The sequence below is a fragment of the Scyliorhinus canicula genome, unplaced genomic scaffold (genome assembly GCF_902713615.1).
Source record: "Scyliorhinus canicula unplaced genomic scaffold, sScyCan1.1, whole genome shotgun sequence".
NCBI classification, from domain to species: Eukaryota; Metazoa; Chordata; class Chondrichthyes; order Carcharhiniformes; family Scyliorhinidae; genus Scyliorhinus; species Scyliorhinus canicula.
The window spans coordinates 22,267-42,177 of record NW_024055796.1 but is presented as its reverse complement, the minus strand read 5'-3'; the positions used below and the strand labels follow the sequence as shown (position 1 = coordinate 42,177).

General features: G+C 49.9%; 1 protein-coding gene and 1 long non-coding RNA gene across 2 annotated transcripts in view; both read right to left on the bottom strand.

Annotated features, from left to right (window-relative positions):
- The window catches only part of LOC119961086 (zinc finger protein 420-like), a 40,870-nt gene extending 36,909 nt beyond the window's left edge, over window positions 1-3,961 (bottom strand). The window contains exons 1-3 of the mRNA XM_038788569.1: window positions 3,932-3,961; window positions 1,076-2,363; window positions 929-992 (exon numbers count right to left, since the gene is read on the bottom strand). Of these exons, the coding sequence (XP_038644497.1) occupies window positions 929-992; window positions 1,076-2,261 (1,250 nt within the window). The 5' untranslated portion in view covers window positions 2,262-2,363; window positions 3,932-3,961. The remainder of the gene's footprint in view (window positions 1-928; window positions 993-1,075; window positions 2,364-3,931) is intronic.
- Window positions 3,962-6,521: 2,560 nt separating this feature from the next.
- On the bottom strand, window positions 6,522-19,325 carry LOC119961084. Its single transcript, XR_005459585.1, has 3 exons — window positions 19,144-19,325; window positions 17,676-17,759; window positions 6,522-6,565 (listed from the first exon to the last, which is right to left on the bottom strand). It is a non-coding gene; the product is annotated as an uncharacterized LOC119961084 (long non-coding RNA).
- Window positions 19,326-19,911: the final 586 nt, after the last annotated feature.

Sequence of the window (19,911 nt, the reverse complement as noted above, 5' to 3'; positions counted from 1 at the left end):
AATGGACTTCTTAAGGTTCAATTGACCCTTCTACAGAACTGTTACAACAATGGACAACAAACTCTGTTTCTGATGCCACAGATGTGGCATGGTGGCACAGTGGTTTGCACTGCAGCATCACAGGGCCAGCAACCTCAGTTCAATTCCAGCCTTGGGGAACTGTGTGGAGTTTGCACATTCTCCCCATGTCGGTGTGGGTTCCCTCCCTGTGCTCCAGTTTTCTCCCACCATCCAAAGATGTGCAGGTTTGGTGGATTTGTTATGCTAAATTGCCCCTTGGTGATCAAAGGTGAAGTGAGGTTACGGGGAGAGGGCAGGGAGAATCCGCCTGCAAAGGGGGAAGGGGTGGGGGGGGGGGGGTGTAGGGTTGGTGCAAACTCGATGGGCCGAATGGGCTCCTTCTGCACTGAAGGGATTCTATGATGTTCATCCAGCATTTTCTGTTTTTACTCTATATCTCACACATTTTTGATCCACTAATTTGATTTATTGAACCGCTATACCATCAACTACTGGAAGCAGTGTATTGGTGTTGCAGCTTTTCTATAGAACTTTCTCTCAAGTCTGATCTAATGGGAGGCAGAGGCAGCTGATCGGATTGACTCAATCTCAGCCACAAAGAAGCTCCACAAGCTCCTCACACTTCTTGTTGGAGGTGAGGATGGAAGAGACAGGGGAGAGCGAGAGTACTTCAAAAGGAACTAACTTGTGTCAGAGATATTAAAAAGTTTCAACACTCTGCGTATTTAACACAAATCTAATTTATTTGACTTTAAGCCAGAATATTAGCCCCTGTAATTGGGCTGGAGTTTGCTATCAGCAGAAAGAGACCCAAATTAATATGTTTCAGTCCTGAATGTGAGTAACAGCAAAATCCAATCACTGTCGTTACTTGTGGCCTCGTTGGTGTCTCAGCAGGTGGGATGACCGGGTGAATCCCTTCCCACACACGGAGCAGGTGAATGGTCTCTCCCCAGTGTGAACTCGCTGGTGTCTCAGCAGGTCAGATAACTGAATGAATCCCTTCCCACACTAGGAGCAGGCGAATGGCCTCTCCTGGTGTGAATTCGCTGATGTACAGTGAGGTCAGATGAGCGTCTGAATCCAGTCCCGCAGTTAAAGCACCTGAACGGTCTCTCGTCAGTGTGAACACGTTGATGGCTCATCAGTTCCCCAGAACTTTTCCAGCACTTCCCGCAGTCTGGACATTGGAACGGTCTCTCATCAGTGTGAACTCGCTCATGTGTCAGCAGGTGGGATGACCGAGTGAATCCCTTCCCACACTTGGAGCAGGTGAATGGTCTCTCCCCAGTATGAACTCGCTGGTGTGCGGACAGAGTGGATGACCGAGTGAATCCCTTCCCACACTTGGAGCAGGTGAATGGTCTCTCCCCAGTGTGAACTCGCTCGTGTGCGGACAGAGTGGATGACCGAGTGAATCCCTTCCCACACTTGGAGCAGGTGAATGGTCTCTCCCCAGTATGAACTCGCTCATGTCTCAGCAGGTTGGATGACTGAGTGAATCCCTTCCCACACTTGGAGCAGGTGAATGGTCTCTCCCCAGTATGAACTCGCTGGTGTGCGGACAGAGTGGATGACTCAGTGAATCCCTTCCCACACTTGGAGCAGGTGAATGGTCTCTCCCCAGTGTGAACTCGCTGGTGATTCTGCAGGGCCGATGACCGAATGAATCGCTTCCCACACTTGGAGCAGGTGAATGGTCTCTCCCCAGTATGAACTCGCTCATGTCTCAGCAGGTGGGATGACTGAGCGAATCCCTTCCCACACTTGGAGCAGGTGAATGGTCTCTCCCCAGTATGAACTCGCTGGTGTACGGACAGAGTGGATAACTCAGTGAATCCCTTCCCACACTTGGAGCAGGTGAATGGTCTCTCCCCTGTGTGAACTCGCTGGTGATTCTGCAGGGCCGATAAACGAGCGAATCCCTTCCCACACTTGGAGCAGGTGAATGGTCTCTCCCCAGTGTGAACTCGCTCGTGACTTCGTAGGGCCGATGACTGAGTGAATCCCTTCCCACACTTGGAGCAGGTGAATGGTCTCTCCCCAGTGTGACTGCGTTGATGAGTTTCCAGCTGGGATGGGGAAGTGAATCCTTTCCCACAGTCCGCACATTTCCACGGTTTCTCCTCAGTGTGACTGCATTTGTGGCTTGTGAGGCCTGACGATAGAGCGAATCCTCGTCCACACACACAACACGTGTACGGTTTCTCCCCACTGTGAATGAGGCTCTTTGCTTCCATGTTCAAAATCCTATGATGTTCAGGATATGATAAATTGAGGATGTGATGTTTTGGTTTGAGATTCCCGACCTTTGAAGCGTCCCCTTCGAACACCCTGTGAAACTGATCGAGAACAGAAAATAGGGAATGAGAGAGAACCCACAAAAAAACAAAGGCAGGTTGTGAAATTGAGCTGAATGAATCTGGTAATTTGTGGGGCCGGCACTGGGAAAAAAACTGACCATGAAAACTGCTGGATTGTCAGAAAAACCCAACCGGCCTCTTTAGGAGAGAAAAAGAGGTGAAGAGGGATTTTGTATATCTACAAGACATACTAAGAGAGTAGTTGGCAAAGCAAATTCGATTTTGGGCTTCATAAACAGTAATATTGACACCAAAGCTGTGCTTCCGGTGGCAATGATTAGCACTGCTGCCTCACAGCACCAGGGACCGGGGTTCAATTCCAGCCTTGGTGACTGTCTGGAGTTTGCACTTTCTCCCCATGTCTGCGTCGGTTTACATCCGGTGCTCAGGTCTGTCCCACAATCTAATGAGCAAATTAGGTGGATTGGCCTTGATAAATTGTCCCTTAGTGTCCAGGGATGTGCAGGTTAGGTGGGGCTATGGGGTTACAGGGACAGGGTAGGGGTGTGGGCCGAGGCAGGGTGCCCTTTCAGAGAATCAGTGCAGACTCGATGGGCCGAATGGCCTCCTTCTGCATTGTAGGAATTCTATGGTTCTAATTCTATTCTATGAATCTTTAGAAAGCTCTGGTCACCACTCTTCAGGAAGGATGTGAAGGTTCTTGGAGAAGGTGCAGAGGAGATTTACCAGAATGGTTCCAGCAAAGGAGGTTGAGGGGAGATTTGATTCAGGGACACAAGATTATGCCAGATTTCCATCAGGTGGACAAAGAAACTCTGTTTCCATTCACTGATCATACAAACAGTCGGGACACAGATTTAAAGTTTTGGGTAAAACCTGGATTGAACGATATAAGATCCTCAGGGGTCTTGACAGGGTGGATGTGGAGAGGATGTTTCCTCTTGTGGGACAATCGAGAACGAGGGGTCACTGTTGCAAAATAAGGGGTCAACCATTTCAGATGGAGATGAGGATTATTTATTCTCTTGAGGGCTGTCAGACTTTGAATGCTGAGCAGGCTCGAAGGGCCTAGTGTCCTGTTCCTTGTTTGTATGTAAAAGCTACAGGAGATATGATGGGATAAGAGATATGTTTTTACACAGCGAGCGGCAATGACCTGAAACTTGCTGCCTATGAGGGAGTTTGAAAATAGACACAATGAATCATTTGATTTCAAAAGGAAATTGGATAGACATCCGAGGGAAATAAATCTGCGAGGATACAGGGATGGAGCAGGAGAATGGCACTGACTGGATTGCTCCAGAGAGCTAGCATGGATTCAATGGGCCGAATGCCATTCTCTGTGCCATCATGTCTCTGACTCGTTTGTGTAATCTAGTTCTGTTACTTAACCCCGGGGGGGTTCAGATATTACTCAGGTAAATCTGTGCTACACTCCCTCCGAGGCCATTCTATCCTTCCTCAGGTTTGTTGCCCGGAACTGAACACAGTTCTCCAGGTTTGGTCTAACCAGGGTTTGTGAATCTCGGGGCTTTTCCAGTCACACTGAGACCTGAAATCTTCCCTCACAGACAGAATAGACAAACCTTTTACCTTCCACACCCAGATGCTGCTGATATTCAGTTTCTGATGAATCGAGTGACTCTGTCAGATCGCGATGTGACGTTTGGTTTGCGTTTCCCGTCTGTTAAACCTCCACTTCCAGTATCCTGTAAATTTACAGAAACCTCACTGTCAGTTTAGGATAGAAATTCACAACATTCTCTCCTCACCAACTTTGAGTAAATGTATTCCTGGAGGTTTGATCACATGACCTGCCCCCATCCTCCAGCCATTAATCGGCCAACACATCCATCCTTGTGACACACTGCCTTCCTCGGCCAATTGGGAAGCAAAATGACTTATTACCTTACAGGACAGTGATTGACTGTCAGCCAAACATCCTTTATTCCATTTTCAATATTCAGCATGTGGCGCAATGGTTAGCACTGCCGTCTCACAGCACCAAGGTCACAGGTTCGATCCCGGCTCTGGGTCACTGTTCGTGTGGAGTTTGCACATTCTCCCCGTGTTTGCGTGGGTTTCACCCCCACAACCCAAAGATGAGAAGGTTAGGTGGATTGGACACGCTAAATTGTCCGTTAATTGGAAAAAATAAATTGGGCACTCTAAATTTATTTTGAAAAAGGACAGTGATTGACAGTCAGGCAAACAACCTTCATCCCATTTTCAATATTTTTATATCCGCTGAAGAGAAATGTTCAAAAATCTTTTTTACTGTCAAAACGATTTTCCAGAGACCCAAAATTAATATTTTTACTGTGCTAATCATGTTCCAGAGTCACAAAAATATTTTTCACTATCCCAATGATTTTCTAGACACCCAGGTATGAATCTCGCCACGGTAGAAGGTAAAATTTGAATTCATTGAAAGTCTACTGATGACCATGAAACCATCGTCAATTGTTGCAAAGACCCATCTGGTTCACTTGTGTCCTTCAGTGAAGGAAATCTTCTATCCTTACCTGGTCTGGCCCACATGTGACTCCAGATCCACAGTCAGCTGGTTGACCCTTAAAATGCTCTCTGAGATACACTCAGTTCATGGGTGATTAGGGCTGGGCAGTGAATGCTGGCCCAGCCAGCGACACCCACATCCCGGGAATGAATAGAAAAGAAAATCTGCCATCCTTACCTGGCCTGGCCGACACGATTCCAAACCACAGCAATGTGGTTGACTCTTTAAATGCCCTCCGAGATGGTCGAGCCAGCCACTCGGTTTGAGGGAAATTAGGGATGGGCAATAAATGTTGGCCCAGCCAGAGACTCCCACAAATGAAAATAAAATAAAATCGTGGAGACTCCAGTCAGTCAATCCGGGAGGGTTGGCATTTGGTCCAGGTTCGCAGTGCATGATAATCACGTGTTGTCACAAGTAGGCTTCGTTGAAGTTACTGTGAAAAGCCCCTGGTCGCCACATTCCGGCGCCTGTTCGGGGAGGTTGGTACGGGAATTGAACCCGCGCTGCTGGTCTTGTTCTGCATTACAAGCCAGCTGTCTTAGCTCACTATGCTAAACCAGCCCCTTCCCTGCGGCACATTGTCCTCTGTAAAGATGGTGGCCGGTTACCCGGGCCTGTCACCACTGAGCTTTCACTCTATTCGGTGCTGTTGAAGACAGGACTGTTAACATTATACTCGGGAGTTGAAGCCTCCACGGGATATTTATGAAGCCTCACGGCTCACTCCACAGCTTCTATTGCTCCCCGGCCACCCACCGGCTCCAACCTGAAAGTTGATCGACAGTTTCTTTCCCGCTCCTTGCATCGTCAGCGACAATCTGAACTGCACATGCACTGGTCACAGCCCGAACGGCGCATGCTCCAGTCACAGCCGGACTCTGCGCATGTGCGAGAAGCTTCTGTCATGTGGATAGAACACATTCTCAGCTGATACACATGTTGGGTAATAAACCCGCCATTGAAATGGATATTTTTGATATAAATTATGCTTTGCGAACTGATTACAATTAGTAACATTGGGCCAAGGTAACACCCACATCCCAAGAACAAATATTGGAAAGTTGGCAGTTAGAAAGGCAAATGCAATGTTCGCATTCATTTCAAGAGAGCTACAATACAAGGTGAATGGGGATGAGAAACATATCAGCCATGATCGAATGTCAGAGCAAACTCAAAAACTCGATGGGCTGAATGGCCTAATTCTGCTTCTCTATCTTTTCTTTTAATGAGGGGATCTCACAGAAACATTTGTAAAACAATTGTTGGAATCCATCCCAGACCTGGATCCAGATCAATTGATTCTTGGAGGTGACTTCAATTGTGTTCTAGATCCTAAATGGACTGGTCCAAGCTGATTCAACCACAACAAAAACATGAAAAAGGAATGAAACCAGACGGACCACCCGGCATCGGCCCAGGCACCAGAAACAACAACGGCAAACCCAGCAAAAGATTTTTTTAAACTGTTCCCATCAGTAGATTGTAAAAGGATTACGGGACACAGATTTAACATTGTGAACAAGATCTACAGGGGAGATAGGAGGTAGACATTTTATACAGTGAGTGATAATGATATGGAACGCAATGCTTACACACAAAGGTCGATAATCTCCAGGTCCTGATAACTCGAACAGTGGTGTCAGAATTTGATGTGAGGATTGGTTGTGAGTTTCCTGTCTGCGAATCCCTTTCTAAGCCCCTGTGAAAGAAGTTTACAAAGGCATCACTGTCAGTCCAGAAATAATATTCAGGAAAGATAAATATTTCTCCTGGTTTGAATTTGCTGTGTGTAAATCCTCACCTCCTAATCCCCTGTAAAAGGAGATTCCAAAATTAATCATTGTTAGTCCAGGATAGAAATTCACTACATTCTCTCTTACTGATTATGGGTCCAGGATGACTGCTCATGGGTCCAGGATGACCGCTCATGCCCTCCACTGCACACTGACCCTCGTTGTCATCAGCAGTCCCCTGATTTGAGGGTGACGTCTCCTCAGGGTTGAGTTTCTGCCCTGGGTCTTCATGTGATTGAACAGAGCCGCAGAGCTTTGGACACATGGGACAGAATGTCTGATAAGACAGTGAAATCCGGAGACCAGGATTGGCTTCCTTTTCTTTCCATCTCTGCCACAGCTTCGCGTCATGAATAAGACATTGGGAGTCAAAGACTAATCCAGTTTGATGGACGAGTTGTCTCCATTCTGAACAATGGGGAACAAGCTCCTCCCACTCATTGAAACATCGCCCCGACAAAGATGACAACTGCGCATGCGCCCTGATGCACATCCAATAAAGATGGCGGCCGTTCACCCGAGCCGAATATGAAGAGCTGCAGCTCCGCTCGGTACAAAGGGGTCCCGGAAACTCTTTTCCGAGGATTACAGCTTACAACAGCTGTTCACAACGTTTCCGCCCACCCCCGCAATCTCTCGCTCCCTCCATACTGTTAAACGTCTGTTACTCATTTCTGATCTGAGAGGACTTCCGGTTGCGGCTATGACTAGCTAAGCCGCACATTTGGAAGCTCCTGCAACAAAGGTGTTTTTGGGCCAATTGGAGGGCCCCAACGGCGCTGAAAAAACGAATCCCGGTGGGGGAAGGTCCCCTGAGGAGAACTAGACCGATTTTATGGTCGGTACCCGGAGTGGAGCGGCAAGAAAAACGGCAGCAGCTCCCCAAAAAAAGCGGGGGAAGAAAATCAAAATGGCGGCCGGCGGTGCACCGGAGGAGTGGAAGAAATGGGCGGAGGAGCAGCAGGCCGCTCTCCTCCGTTTTTTCACGGAGATGAAAGTGGAACTCTTAGAGTCCATGAACGCGACGGCCACCAGGTTGGTGGGAGCCCAGGCGATCCAAGAGGCGTCGATTAAAGATCTGCAGCAGGAGATGGCCGCGAGGGAGGAGGAGGCCACAGTCATCGGGGCAAAGGTGGAGGTGCACGAGGCACTCCACATGAAGTGGCAGAGCCGCTTCGAGGAGCTGGACACTCGGATGAGGAGGAAAAATTTGAGGATCCTGGGCCTGGAAGAAGGCCTGGAGGGGTCGGATCTCCCGGGATATGTGGCGGAGATGTTGAGCTCCCTGATGGGGGAAGGGGCCGGTCCGGCGCCCCTGGAATTGGAAGAGGCATACCGGGTCATGGCCAGGAGGCCTAGGGCAAACGAGCCCCCGAGGGCGGTGCTGGTGCGGTTCCAGCGGCTAAGTGATCGAGAGAAAGTCCTGAGGTGGGCTAAAAGGGAGAAAAGCAGCAAGTGGCAGAACTCGACGGTAAGGGTGTACCAGGACTGGAGTGCGGAGGTGGCAAAGCGGCGGGCCCGGTACAACCGGACAAAGGCGGTGCTACACGCGAAAAAGATCAAATTTGGAATGTTGCAACCGGCGCGCTTGTGGGTCACCTACAAGGACCAACATCATTATTTCGAGTCCCCAGAGGAGGCCTGGACCTTTGTACAAGAGGAAAAGTTGGACACGAACTAAAACCTGGGAGCACCGGCGGTCGTAGCCGCCGGGGGACTCTTGATTGTGCAAGTGGCCCTTTTCTTTTTCAGGCCAGGTCGGAACTGGGTAACAGTTTCGTGGAGTGTTTGGGGTGTTTTTTCTCGAACGGTTGACTTTTCTGAATATTTTGAAGGTTTCGAGTTGTTGGGTGTTTCTGTATATTTGTACTGCTGAAATCTCTATTGTGGGTCGTTGGTTTCTTATGGGGTGTTTTTTCCCGTTTCCAATTTCCCTTAGTTATTTACCCCTCTTACCCTTTTTCTTTGGGTGCTTGGGGGGGGTTTTTTGTTCTTTTTTTTTCTTTTCGGGTTATGGTTATCTGCGGTTATTTATACTGTTTGATGGAGGGTGATGGTTGGGCACACTGTTAGTTGATAGTTAGTTAATTATTTTGTTATTTAAGTATGTAGTTAAGTATTTATGTATTTAGTTGCCATTGGATATTTGTATTTATATCGTTAAGTTGGGGAGACGGGACGGGGGGGAGCGGGTTGATTATGCGGGTCTTTCTCGGGGGTTTTAAGGGGATCTTTCACGGGCGCAGATGGGGTGAACCGGGAGGAGTCGGAATGTGGCAGGAGCAGCCGGGTCAGCGGAGACCAGCTGACTCTCGGGAGTACGATGTGGGGTACATCGCGGCTAGGAGGGGTCCTAGCCAGGGGGGGGAGGGGGGGGGGGACTGGGGGGGGACACCGGGTTGCTGCTAGAAGGACCAGGGACGAGAAGGGGAGAGCCGGGGGGGTGGGGGGGGGGGGGGGGCCATCGCTATGGGAAGCGGGTCAGAAAAGAAGGGATGACCCGGGGCGAGCAAGGGACAAGACATGGCTAATCGACAGGGAGTAGGGACGGGTCGCTCTGCGACCCGATTGATCACGTGGAACGTAAGGGGGCTGAATGGGCCGGTCAAAAGATCAAGGGTCTTCTCACACCTGAAGGGACTGAAGGCTGATGTAGCAATGCTGCAGGAGACTCATTTGAGGGTAGCAGATCAGGTCCGCCTGAGAAGGGGGTGGGTGGGACAGGTGTTCCACTCAGGCTTGGATATCAAGAACCGGGGGGGTGGCGATTTTGGTGGGAAAGAGAGTGTCGTTTGTGGCGGCAGAGGTGGTGGCAGACAAGGAGGGCAGGTACGTGATGGTGAGGGGTAGGCTGCAGGGAGAGAGTGTGGTACTGGTAAATGTGTATGCCCCGAACTGGGACGACGCGGGTTTTATGAGGCGCCTGCTGGGCCTCATCCCGGGACTGGAGGCAGGGGGCCTGATCATGGGAGGGGACTTTAATACGGTGTTAGACCCTGGGCTGGATAGATCGAGTTCCAGGACGAATAGGAGGCCGGCAGCGGCAGAGGTGTTAAGGGGGTTCATGGAGCAGATGGGAGGGGTAGACCCATGGAGATTTGGTAGGCCTAGGGCGAGGGAGTATTCTTTTTTCTCCCACGTCCACAGAGTGTACTCTAGGATCGATTTTTTCGTATTGAACAGGGGGCTGATACCGAGAGTGCAGGACACGGAGTACTCGGCCATTGCGATATCGGACCATGCACCACATTGGGTGGACGTGGACATGGGGGAGGCGCGGGACCAACGCCCGTTGTGGCGCCTGGATGTAGGGCTGTTGGCGGACGAAGAGGTGTGCAGAAGGGTGAGAACGGGCATTGAGAACTATCTGGGTACGAATGACACAGGTGAGGTGCAGGTGGGGACGGTCTGGGAGGCCTTGAAAGCAGTGATTAGAGGAGAGCTGATCTCCATAAGGGCACACAGAGAGAGGAAGGAGAGGCAGGAAAGGGAGAGGCTGGTGGGGGAGCTCCTAGAAGTAGATAGGAAATATGCGGCGGCGCCAGAGGAGGGGCTATTAAGGGAGCGGCGTAGCTTGCAGGCCAGGTTCGACCTACTGACCACTAGGAAGGCGGAAATGCAGTGGAGAAGGGCGCAGGGTGCGGCGTATGAGTACGGGGAAAAGGCGAGCAGGATGCTGGCACACCAGCTTCGTAAGCGAGATGCAGCCAGAGAGATTGGGGGAGTGAGAGAGAGGGGTGGGGATGTAGTGCAGAAGGGGCAAGAGGTGAATAGGGTCTTTAGGGACTTCTATAGGGAATTGTATAGGTCTGAACCGCCGAAGAGGAGAGGGGGAATGAAGAACTTTCTCGACAAATTGGGGTTCCCAAAGGTACAGGAGGAGCTGGTGGAAGGGTTGGGGGCGCCGATAGAGCTGCAGGAGCTAATTAAAGGGATAGGCCAGATGCAGGCGGGGAAGGCGCCGGGGCCGGATGGGTTCCCGGTGGAGTTTTACAGGAAATTTGTGGACTTGGTGGGTCCAGTGCTGGTGCGAGCCTTCAATGAGGCGCGCGAGGGGGGGGTTCTGCCTCCAACAATGTCGCAGGCCCTGATCTCCTTGATTTTGAAGCGGGACAAGGACCCGGTCCAGTGCGGGTCCTACAGGCCCATCTCCCTCCTGAATGTTGATGCCAAGCTGTTAGCAAAGGTCCTGGCAACCAGGATAGAGGACTGTGTGCCAGGGGTAGTCCATGAAGACCAGACGGGGTTCGTGAAGGGACGCCAACTTAACACAAATGTCCGGAGATTGTTAAATGTGATTATGATGCCAGCAGTGGAAGGGGAGGCGGAGATAGTGGTAGCGCTGGACGCGGAGAAGGCATTTGACAGGGTGGAGTGGGAATACTTGTGGGAGACGTTGGAAAGGTTTGGGTTTGGGGAGGGATTTATCAAGTGGGTAAAACTGCTCTATTCAGCTCCGATGGCAAGTGTGGTAACAAACGGGAGGAGGTCAGAATATTTTGGGCTCCATCGAGGTACTAGGCAGGGATGTCCCCTATCTCCCTTACTCTTTGCATTAGCGATTGAGCCGTTGGCGATGGCACTGAGGGGTTCAGGGGGGTGGAGAGGACTGACAAGGGGTGGGGAGGAACATCGGGTCTCGCTCTATGCGGATGATTTGTTGTTGTATGTGGCAGACCCGGAGGGGGGAATGCCGGAGGTAATGGGGATACTAGCGGAGTTCGGGGACTTTTCGGGATATAAATTAAATCTGGGGAAAAGTGAGGTCTTTGTAATACACCCGGGAGACCAAGGGGAGGGAATTGGGAGGCTCCCCTTCAAAAGAGCAGTTAAAAGTTTTAGGTATTTGGGGGTGCAGGTGGCAAAGAACTGGGGGACCCTACACAAGTTGAACTTTTCCAGACTGGTGGAGCAGATGGAGGAGGAGTTTAAGAGGTGGGACATGGTGCCGCTGTCGCTGGCAGGGAGGGTGCAGTCAGTTAAAATGACGGTCCTCCCGAGGTTCTTGTTTTTGTTCCAGTGTCTGCCCATCTTCCTCCCCAGGGCCTTTTTCAAGAAGGTAACGAGTAGTATCATGGGGTATGTGTGGGCACATGGCACCCCGAGAGTTAGAAGGGTCTTTTTGGAGCGGAGTAGGGATAGTGGAGGGCTGGCGTTACCCAACCTTTCAGGATATTACTGGGCGGCAAATACATCGATGGTACGAAAGTGGATGATGGAAGGGGAGGGGGCAGCCTGGAAGCGCATGGAGAGGGCGTCCTGCGGCAACATAAGCTTAGGGGCACTGGTAACGGCACCATGGCCGCTCCCTCCCACGAGGTATACCACGAGCCCGGTGGTGGCGGCCACCCTCAAGATCTGGGGGCAGTGGAGGCGACACAGGGGGGAAGTGGGAGGTCTGATAGGGGCACCACTAAGAGGGAACCACAGATTTGCGCCGGGAAACACAGGAGGGGGATTCCAGAGCTGGCAGAGGGCGGGTATTAGACAACTGAGGGACTTGTTTATAGAGGGGAGGTTTGCGAGCCTGGGAGAGCTGGAGGAGAAATTTGGGCTCCCCCCGGGGAACACGTTCAGGTACCTCCAAGTGAAGGCATTTGCCAGACGACAGGTAGCGGGGTTCCCCGCGCTCCCCGACAGGGGGGTGAGTGATAGGGTGCTATCAGGGGTCTGGGTCGGGGAGGGGAAGATCTCGGACATCTATAAGATTATGCAGGAGGTGGAGGAGGTACCAGTAGAGGAGCTGAAAGATAAGTGGGAGTTAGAGCTGGGGGAACAGATAGAGGACGGGACATGGGCAGACGCCCTGGAGAGGGTCAACTCGTCGTCGTCATGTGCGAGACTAAGTCTCATTCAATTTAAGGTACTGCATAGAGCCCACATGACGGGGACAAGGATGAGTCGGTTTTTCGGGGGTGAAGACAGGTGTATTAGATGTTCGGGAAGCCCTGCGAATCATGCACATATGTTTTGGGCATGTCCGGCACTGGAGGAGTTCTGGAAGGGGGTGGCAGGGACGGTGTCGAGAGTGGTGGGGTCCAGGGTCAAGCCAGGATGGGGACTTGCGATCTTCGGGGTTGGGGTGGAACCGGGGGTACAGGAGGCGAGGGAGGCTGGAATATTAGCCTTTGCGTCCTTGGTGGCTCGGAGGAGGATCCTGATTCAGTGGAGGGACGAAAGGCCTCCGAGTGTTAACACCTGGTTAAACGACATGGCAAACTTCATCCAATTGGAAAGGATCAAATTCGCCCTGAGAGGGTCGGTGCAGGGGTTTTCCAGGCGATGGCAACCCTTCCTAGACCTCTTGGATCAGAGATAGAAACTGAGGCCATGACAGCAGCAACCCGGGAGGGGAGGGGAGGGCGGGAGGGGGGGAGGGGGGACAACGACGAAGGAAGTACGGTAGCGGCGGTGGCACGGGCAAGGCCTGCCCGAGGACGCTGCTAGAAATGATAAGTTGGTCTGACTGTCGGTTCGCCGGCGGGGGGGGGGGGGGTGGGGGGGACGCGCGGGTAGGGGGGGGGGGGGGGTTTTTTTTTTTTTTTTTTTTCTTTTTCTTGTTAAGTAGGGGGGTTTGACTTTGTTTTGTTATAATTTAAATGTAAATGTAGGGGGGGTTAAAATGTTTGTATTTTGAAAAATTCAATAAAAATTATTTAAAAAAAAAAAAAAATTTCTGATCTGAAGACACAGTACTTCTTCTTTGCCATTACTCACTGCGCATGCTTCAATCACAGTGGGCCCCGCCCCTCATTCACTCCGATTGGTTGGAGGACTACCCGCTCCCCGTCGGTCCTCCAGTCCCACCCTATATCTTCCTATTGGTCCGGAGCAGCCGTCAATCATCCGGGCATTGTGACGGTTCCAGATGGTGAGAGCGGCCACAGGCTCAGGCTGACTCGCTGATTGTCCAATAATAACAGTGAGAGTCTCAGTGGGACAATCAGACAATAATAGTGGAGATGGGGCCCAGAGGGGAAATAGCAAAGGATTCACTCACTCCGAGAGTAACAAACACAGTGTCTGTTCCAATAAGAGTTAGGCAGCAGTGTGTGAGTGAACACATAGAACACAGAACAGGCCCTTCGGCCCTCGATGTTGTGCCGAGCAATGATCACCCTACTCAACCCCACATATCCACCCTATACCCGTAACCCAACCTTACTTTTTTAAGGACACTACAGGCAATTTATCATGGCCAATCCACCTAACCCGCACATCTTTGGACTGTGGGAGGAAACCGGAGCACCCGGAGGAAACCCACGCACACACTGGGAGGACGTGCAGACTCCGCACAGACAGTGACCCAGCCGGGAACCGAACCTGGGACCCTGGAGCTGTGAAACATTTATGCTAACCACCATGCTACCGTGCTGGCCACATCTTTGGATCCAGTGTAGAATCATAAAATCCCTACAGTGCTGAAGGAGGCCATTTGGTCCATCGAGTCAGCACCGACCCTCTGAAAGATCACCCTACCGTGGCCAATCCCCCACCCTAACCCCTTAACCCCACCAAGGGAGAATTTAGCACAGCCAATCTACCTAACCTGCACATCTTTGGACTGTGGGAGGAAATCTTCGCAGCTACGGGAAGAATGTGTAAACTCCACACAGACAGTGACCCAAGGTCGGAATCGAACCCAGGTACCTGGAGCGTGAGGCAACAGTGCTAACTACCGAACCACCCCCGTAACTCTGTCATGATTAGACAATAACCTGCCTGTTCTTCCAATTCTGGTGTATGTTACTCTGTCACTGTTATCATTAGATAATAATAGGAGGGCAAAATAAATGCAAGGTAGCAATGATATTTTGAAGTTTCTGTGTTACAATGAGTGTCACTGGGAGGTGTGTGATAAAATAGGAATGGAGACATCATGACAAAGGGTGGCACGGCGGCAGTGGTTAGCACTGCTGCCTCACGGTGCTGAGGACCCAGGTTCGATCCTGGCACCGGATCACTGCCGTGTGGAGTTTGCACGTTCTCCCCGTGACTCCGTGGGTCCCACCCCACAACCCAAAGATGTGCAGGGTAGGTGGATTGGCCAGTCTTGAGGTCCACCAAAAAAATAGAACAAAGGAAACAAACAAAGAAAGATTATCCAGGGAGGGATTAGACAGCCATGGCTGACAAAGGAGGTCAGGAAATGTATCAAAGAAAAAGAGAGATCCTATAAAGTGGCCAAAAGCACCGGGAAATCAGAAGATTGGGAAGGCTACAAAAACAAACAGAGGTTAACAAAGAGACAAATAAGGAAGGAGAGGATCAAATATGAAGGCAGGCTAGCCAGTAATATAAGAAATGATAGTAAAAGTTTCTTTCAATACATAAGAAACAAACGTCAGGCCAAAGTAGACATTGGGCCAATTCAAACTGATTCTGGAAGGCTAGTGATGGGAGATGAGGAAATGGCTGGAGAACTTAATAAGTACTTTGCGTCTGTCTTCACAGTGGAAGACGTTAGTAATATCCCAAAAATTATAAAGGGTCAGGGGGCTGAGTTGAGTATGGTTGCCATTACAAAAGAGATGGTGCTAAAAAAGCTAAAAGGTCTTAAAATTGACAAATCTCCTGGCCCCGATGGGCTACATCCTAGAGTTCTGAGGGAGGTGGCTGAAGAAATAGCGGAAGCGTTGGTTGAGATCTTTCAAAAATCACTGGAGTCAGGGAAAGTCCCGGACGATTGGAAGATCGCTGTTGTAACCCCCTTGTTCAAGAAAGGATCAAGACAAAAGATGGAAAATTATAGGCCAATTAGCCTAACCTCGGTTGTTGGTAAAATTCTAGAATCGATCGTTAAGGATGAGATTTCTAATTTCTTGGAAGAGCAGGGTCGGATTAGAACAAGTCAACATGGATTTAGTAAGGGGAGGTCGTGCCTGACGAACCTGTTAGAATTCTTTGAGGAGGTGACAAGTAGGTTAGACCAGGGAAACCCAGTGGATGTGGTCTATCTGGATTTCCAAAAGGCCTTTGATAAGGTGCCACACAGGAGGCTGCTGAGTAAGGTGAGGGCCCATGGTGTTCGAGGTGAGCTACTGGCATGGGTTGAGGATTGGCTGTCTGACAGAAGGCAGAGAGTTGGGATAAAAGGTTATTTTTCGGAATGGCAGCCGGTGACCAGCGGTGTCCCACAGGGTTCAGTGTTGGGGCCGCAGCTGTTCACCATATATATTAATGATCTGGATGAAGGGACTGGGGGCATTCTAGCGAAGTTTGCTGATGATACGAAGTTAGGTGGTCAGGCAGGTAGTGCTGAGGAAGTGGGGAGGCTGCAGAAGGATCTAGACAGTTTGGGAGAGTGGTGCAGGAAATGGCTGATGCATTTCAACGTGAGAAAATGTGAGGTCTTGCACTTTGGAAAAAAGAATCCAAGCATAGACTACTTTCTAAACGGTGAGAAAATTCATAATGCCAAAGTACAAAGGGATCTGGGAGTGCTAGTCGAGGATTCCCTAAAGGTAAACATGCAGGTTGAATCCGTGATTAAGAAAGCGAATGCTATGTTGTCATTTATCTCAAGAGGGTTGGAATATAAAAGTAGCGATGTGCTACTGAGCCTTTATAAGGCTCTGGTTAGGCCCCATTTGGAGTACTGTGTCCAGTTTTGGGCCCCACATCTCAGGAAGGACATACTGGCACTGGAGCGTGTCCAGCGGAGATTCACACGGATGATCCCTGGAATGGCGGGTCTAGCATATGAGGAACGGCTGGCGTTCCTGGGATTGTATTCATTGGAGTTCAGAAGGTTAAGGGGAGATCTAATAGAAACTTACAAGATAATACATGGCTTAGAAAGGATGGACGCAAAGAAACTGTTTCCGTTAGGCGAGGAGTCGAGGACCCGTGGGCACAGCCTTAGAATTAGAGGGGGTAAATTCAAAACAGAAATGCGGAGACATTTCTTCAGCCAGAGAGTGGTGGGCCTGTGGAATTCATTGCCGCAGAGTGCAGTGGAGGCCGGGACGCTAAATGGCTTCAAGGCAGAGATAGATAAATTCTTGATGTCGCGAGGAATTAAGGGCTATGGGGAGAATGCTGGGAGGTGGAGTTGAAATGCCCATCAGCCATGATTGAATGGCGGAGTGGACTCGATGGGCCGAATGGCCTTACTTCCACTCCTATGTCTTATGGTCTTATGGTCTTAAACTTAGGGACAAAGCAAAAAGGGCCGCTCCAGTTAGGGGCACTGCCCGAACGTAACAAAGATCAGCAGAAACTTAAAAACATCTAATGGGAGTGTATTTAAAGGGGTCAATAAAGCACCCCAACCCCTGCGGTGCCCACCGGGCATGGAAGGCTTTGATGGTGCCCATGGACACTGCATGATCCCTTTCTAGGGACACCCAGCTGCGAATGTAGCCGTGGAAAAGGGGCAAACAATCTGGTCGGATGACCCCCTTGGTCGCCCACTGCCTGGAGCTATAAATGACGCACTTCGCCAGGCCTAGAGCAGGTTCACAAGGAGGTAAGTGGAGCTGGTTCTCGAGGTCTTCGGCCCAAGTAGGATTCAGCAAAAACAGTCTGTGCTGCCACCCTGGAACGACCACCCAATGGAATCCAGCTCCTCCCTGATGATGGGGAGGGGGCTCAGCAAACACACTGTCCACTCGATCCCCCTGCCCCGGAACAAGCACACTGGATAGAATAAGGAAGGTTTTGTCCTTGCTGAAGGCAGATGTTATCAGTTGGGAAGACTGCAAACAAGCAGTCCAAAGGGCTTTACACCCACCTTGTTTTTGTCCTTCTCTCCCCTCTCCATCCTTCTGTCACCTCTCCTTCCTCCAGGCAGCTCAGCAGCAACCAGCACTGGAAACAGGCAGCAAACTCAGCAGTAGCAGCAACAGAAAAAGAGAGAGCAGCAACAGCAGCAGCCACTCTCCACTACAGCAACAACCTCACAACAGTCTACACTGGGAGTGCCAGCTTTGGATTGGTCATGCTAAATTGCCCCTTAATTGGAAACAAATAATTGGGTACTCTAAATTTATAATTAATAATAATAATCTTCACCTCTGTCACAATTTTGGTGTTTTCAAGTTTATAATCTCCTGCTGCAACCTTTGGCTGGAAAGATATCAGAAGCTTTGGAAGCACCTGTAAAAGGAAATTACAATGGTCAGAAATGTTAGTCAAGGTTAGAAATTAAGATCAGACAAACATTTATTTTGGTTTGAGTTTGCTGGGTGTAAATCCTCCCCTTCTAACCCCCGGTAGAAGGAGTTTCCAAAATCCATCACTCTTTGAGTAGAGGATAGAAGTTCCAAACGTTCTCTCCCCTTGTTGCCAGTCCCAGGATAGCTTTTTAAGTACCCAATTCATTTTTTACAATTAAGCGGCAATTTAGTTCGGCCAATCTACCTACCCTGCACATCTTTGGCTTGTGGGGGTGAAACCCACGCAAACACGGGGAGAATGTGCAAACTCCACACTGACAGTGACCCAGAGCCGGGATCGAACCAGGGACCTCGGTGCGTGAGACAGCAGTGCTAATGTCCCAGAATTAATTAATACGGGTTTTACTTGCTTTGGAGGCAGTTCAGTGAAGTTTCACTAGTCTGATTCCTGGGGTGGGAGAGTTTGTTTTATGGAGGAAGATTGAGCCTGTTTGGTCTGTACCCGATGCAGTTTAGAAGAATGAGAGGTGATCTTCTTGAAACATCTAAGATTCCGAGGGGTTTTGATGAAAGAATACTTTCCCACATGGGGATTCAAGAACTAAGGGGACAGTTTAAAGATAAGAGTTCTCCAATTTGACACTGAGATAAGGAGAAATGTCTTCCCTCAGAGGGTCATCAGTCTGTGGATAAAAACAAATTGCTGCAGATGCTGGAATGTGAAACAAAAACAGAAAATACAATCTCAGCGGGTCTGACAGTATCTGTGGAGAGAAAAGGGAGCTAACGTTTTGAGTCAGGATGACTTTGTCAAAGCTGAGTTTGTGGAATTCTCTTTCCCAGAGAGCAGGGACGCTGGGTCACTGAATAAACTCAAAGCTAAGTTCGTCTTTTTTTTATCTACTGGGGAGTCAAAGGTTTCTGGGGAAGGCAGGAAAATGTAATTAAGGGCACATTCGGATCAGCCATGCCTTTATTGAATGGCAGTGCCGGGTTAATAAGCTGAATGGCCTTTTCCTGCTAATTCTGATGTTATTATTCTTCTGTTCTTCGGATTGCCACACATGGAAGTAGCACCTCCCTCTCTGGAGGGACCTGTCAATCATCCAGACAATGATTTTCTCTCCTGGTCACCGGGATCCTGAAGCACCGCCTCTGTTACGTCATCAAGATGGCCCCTCAGCCGCTCCGCTAAACAAAGATGGCGGCCGTGGAACTGGGCCTGGCACCAAATAAAAGCTCCGCAGCTGCAAACGCGGGATTTGCAGGGTCTTAAACCGGCCTTGTGACCAGAAGGGGGTGTTTATGAAGCCTTCACTCCCTCCCCACCCCGGCTCCCGGCTCCATTCCTCCCTCCGCCTCACCGAATCTCACCGCCCCAAACAGCCGCTCCCGCATTCGCAGACCTCTGAGCAAAGTGACACTGCGCATGTTCCAGATACAGCCCAGCATTGCGTCTGCGCATTGGGCTCCTGTGCAGTGAATAGGGCACATTCACAGCCGCATGGAACGATGGGTAATAGCCGCACCATTGAAATTGTAAACAGTAAATACAAAATAATTTGGTTACCGATGGATCAAAATAATCTCGCAAATGATTGTCGATGGGTATTCTGCTATTCTCCATTTCTCAAAACGATTGAATGCTGCTCTCCCGTGGAACAATTCAGACCCCAATGGGTCCTTCCTCTCTCTTCCCCAGAAGACGCAAACTCTTTCTGAGTTCCATCGCAGAATCAGTAATTCCTCCATCTTCTCTTTTGCTCGTGATACTGAATGTTCAGTGTTTTCTAGAATGATCCAGCACAGATGGAAGTCACTCGGCACATCATTTCTGCATGGACTCTGGACAAGAGCTACCACTTTTCCTGGTTAAATTCCATTTGCCACTGTACTGCCCATATGACCAGCCCATCTGTATCATCCCGTAATTTAAGGCTTTTGTCCTCGCTAGTTACCACACCAATGATTTTCCATCTGCAAACTTACCGATCATATCTTCACATATTTCAAGTCCTCGATTTTATATATAATTACTGTTGGTGGCTGAGGATGCACTAGGATCTCCATCAGCACCTGGACCTGTATTTCTTTCATGTGAGACAATCGAAGCTTTAATAACTCTGGAGAAA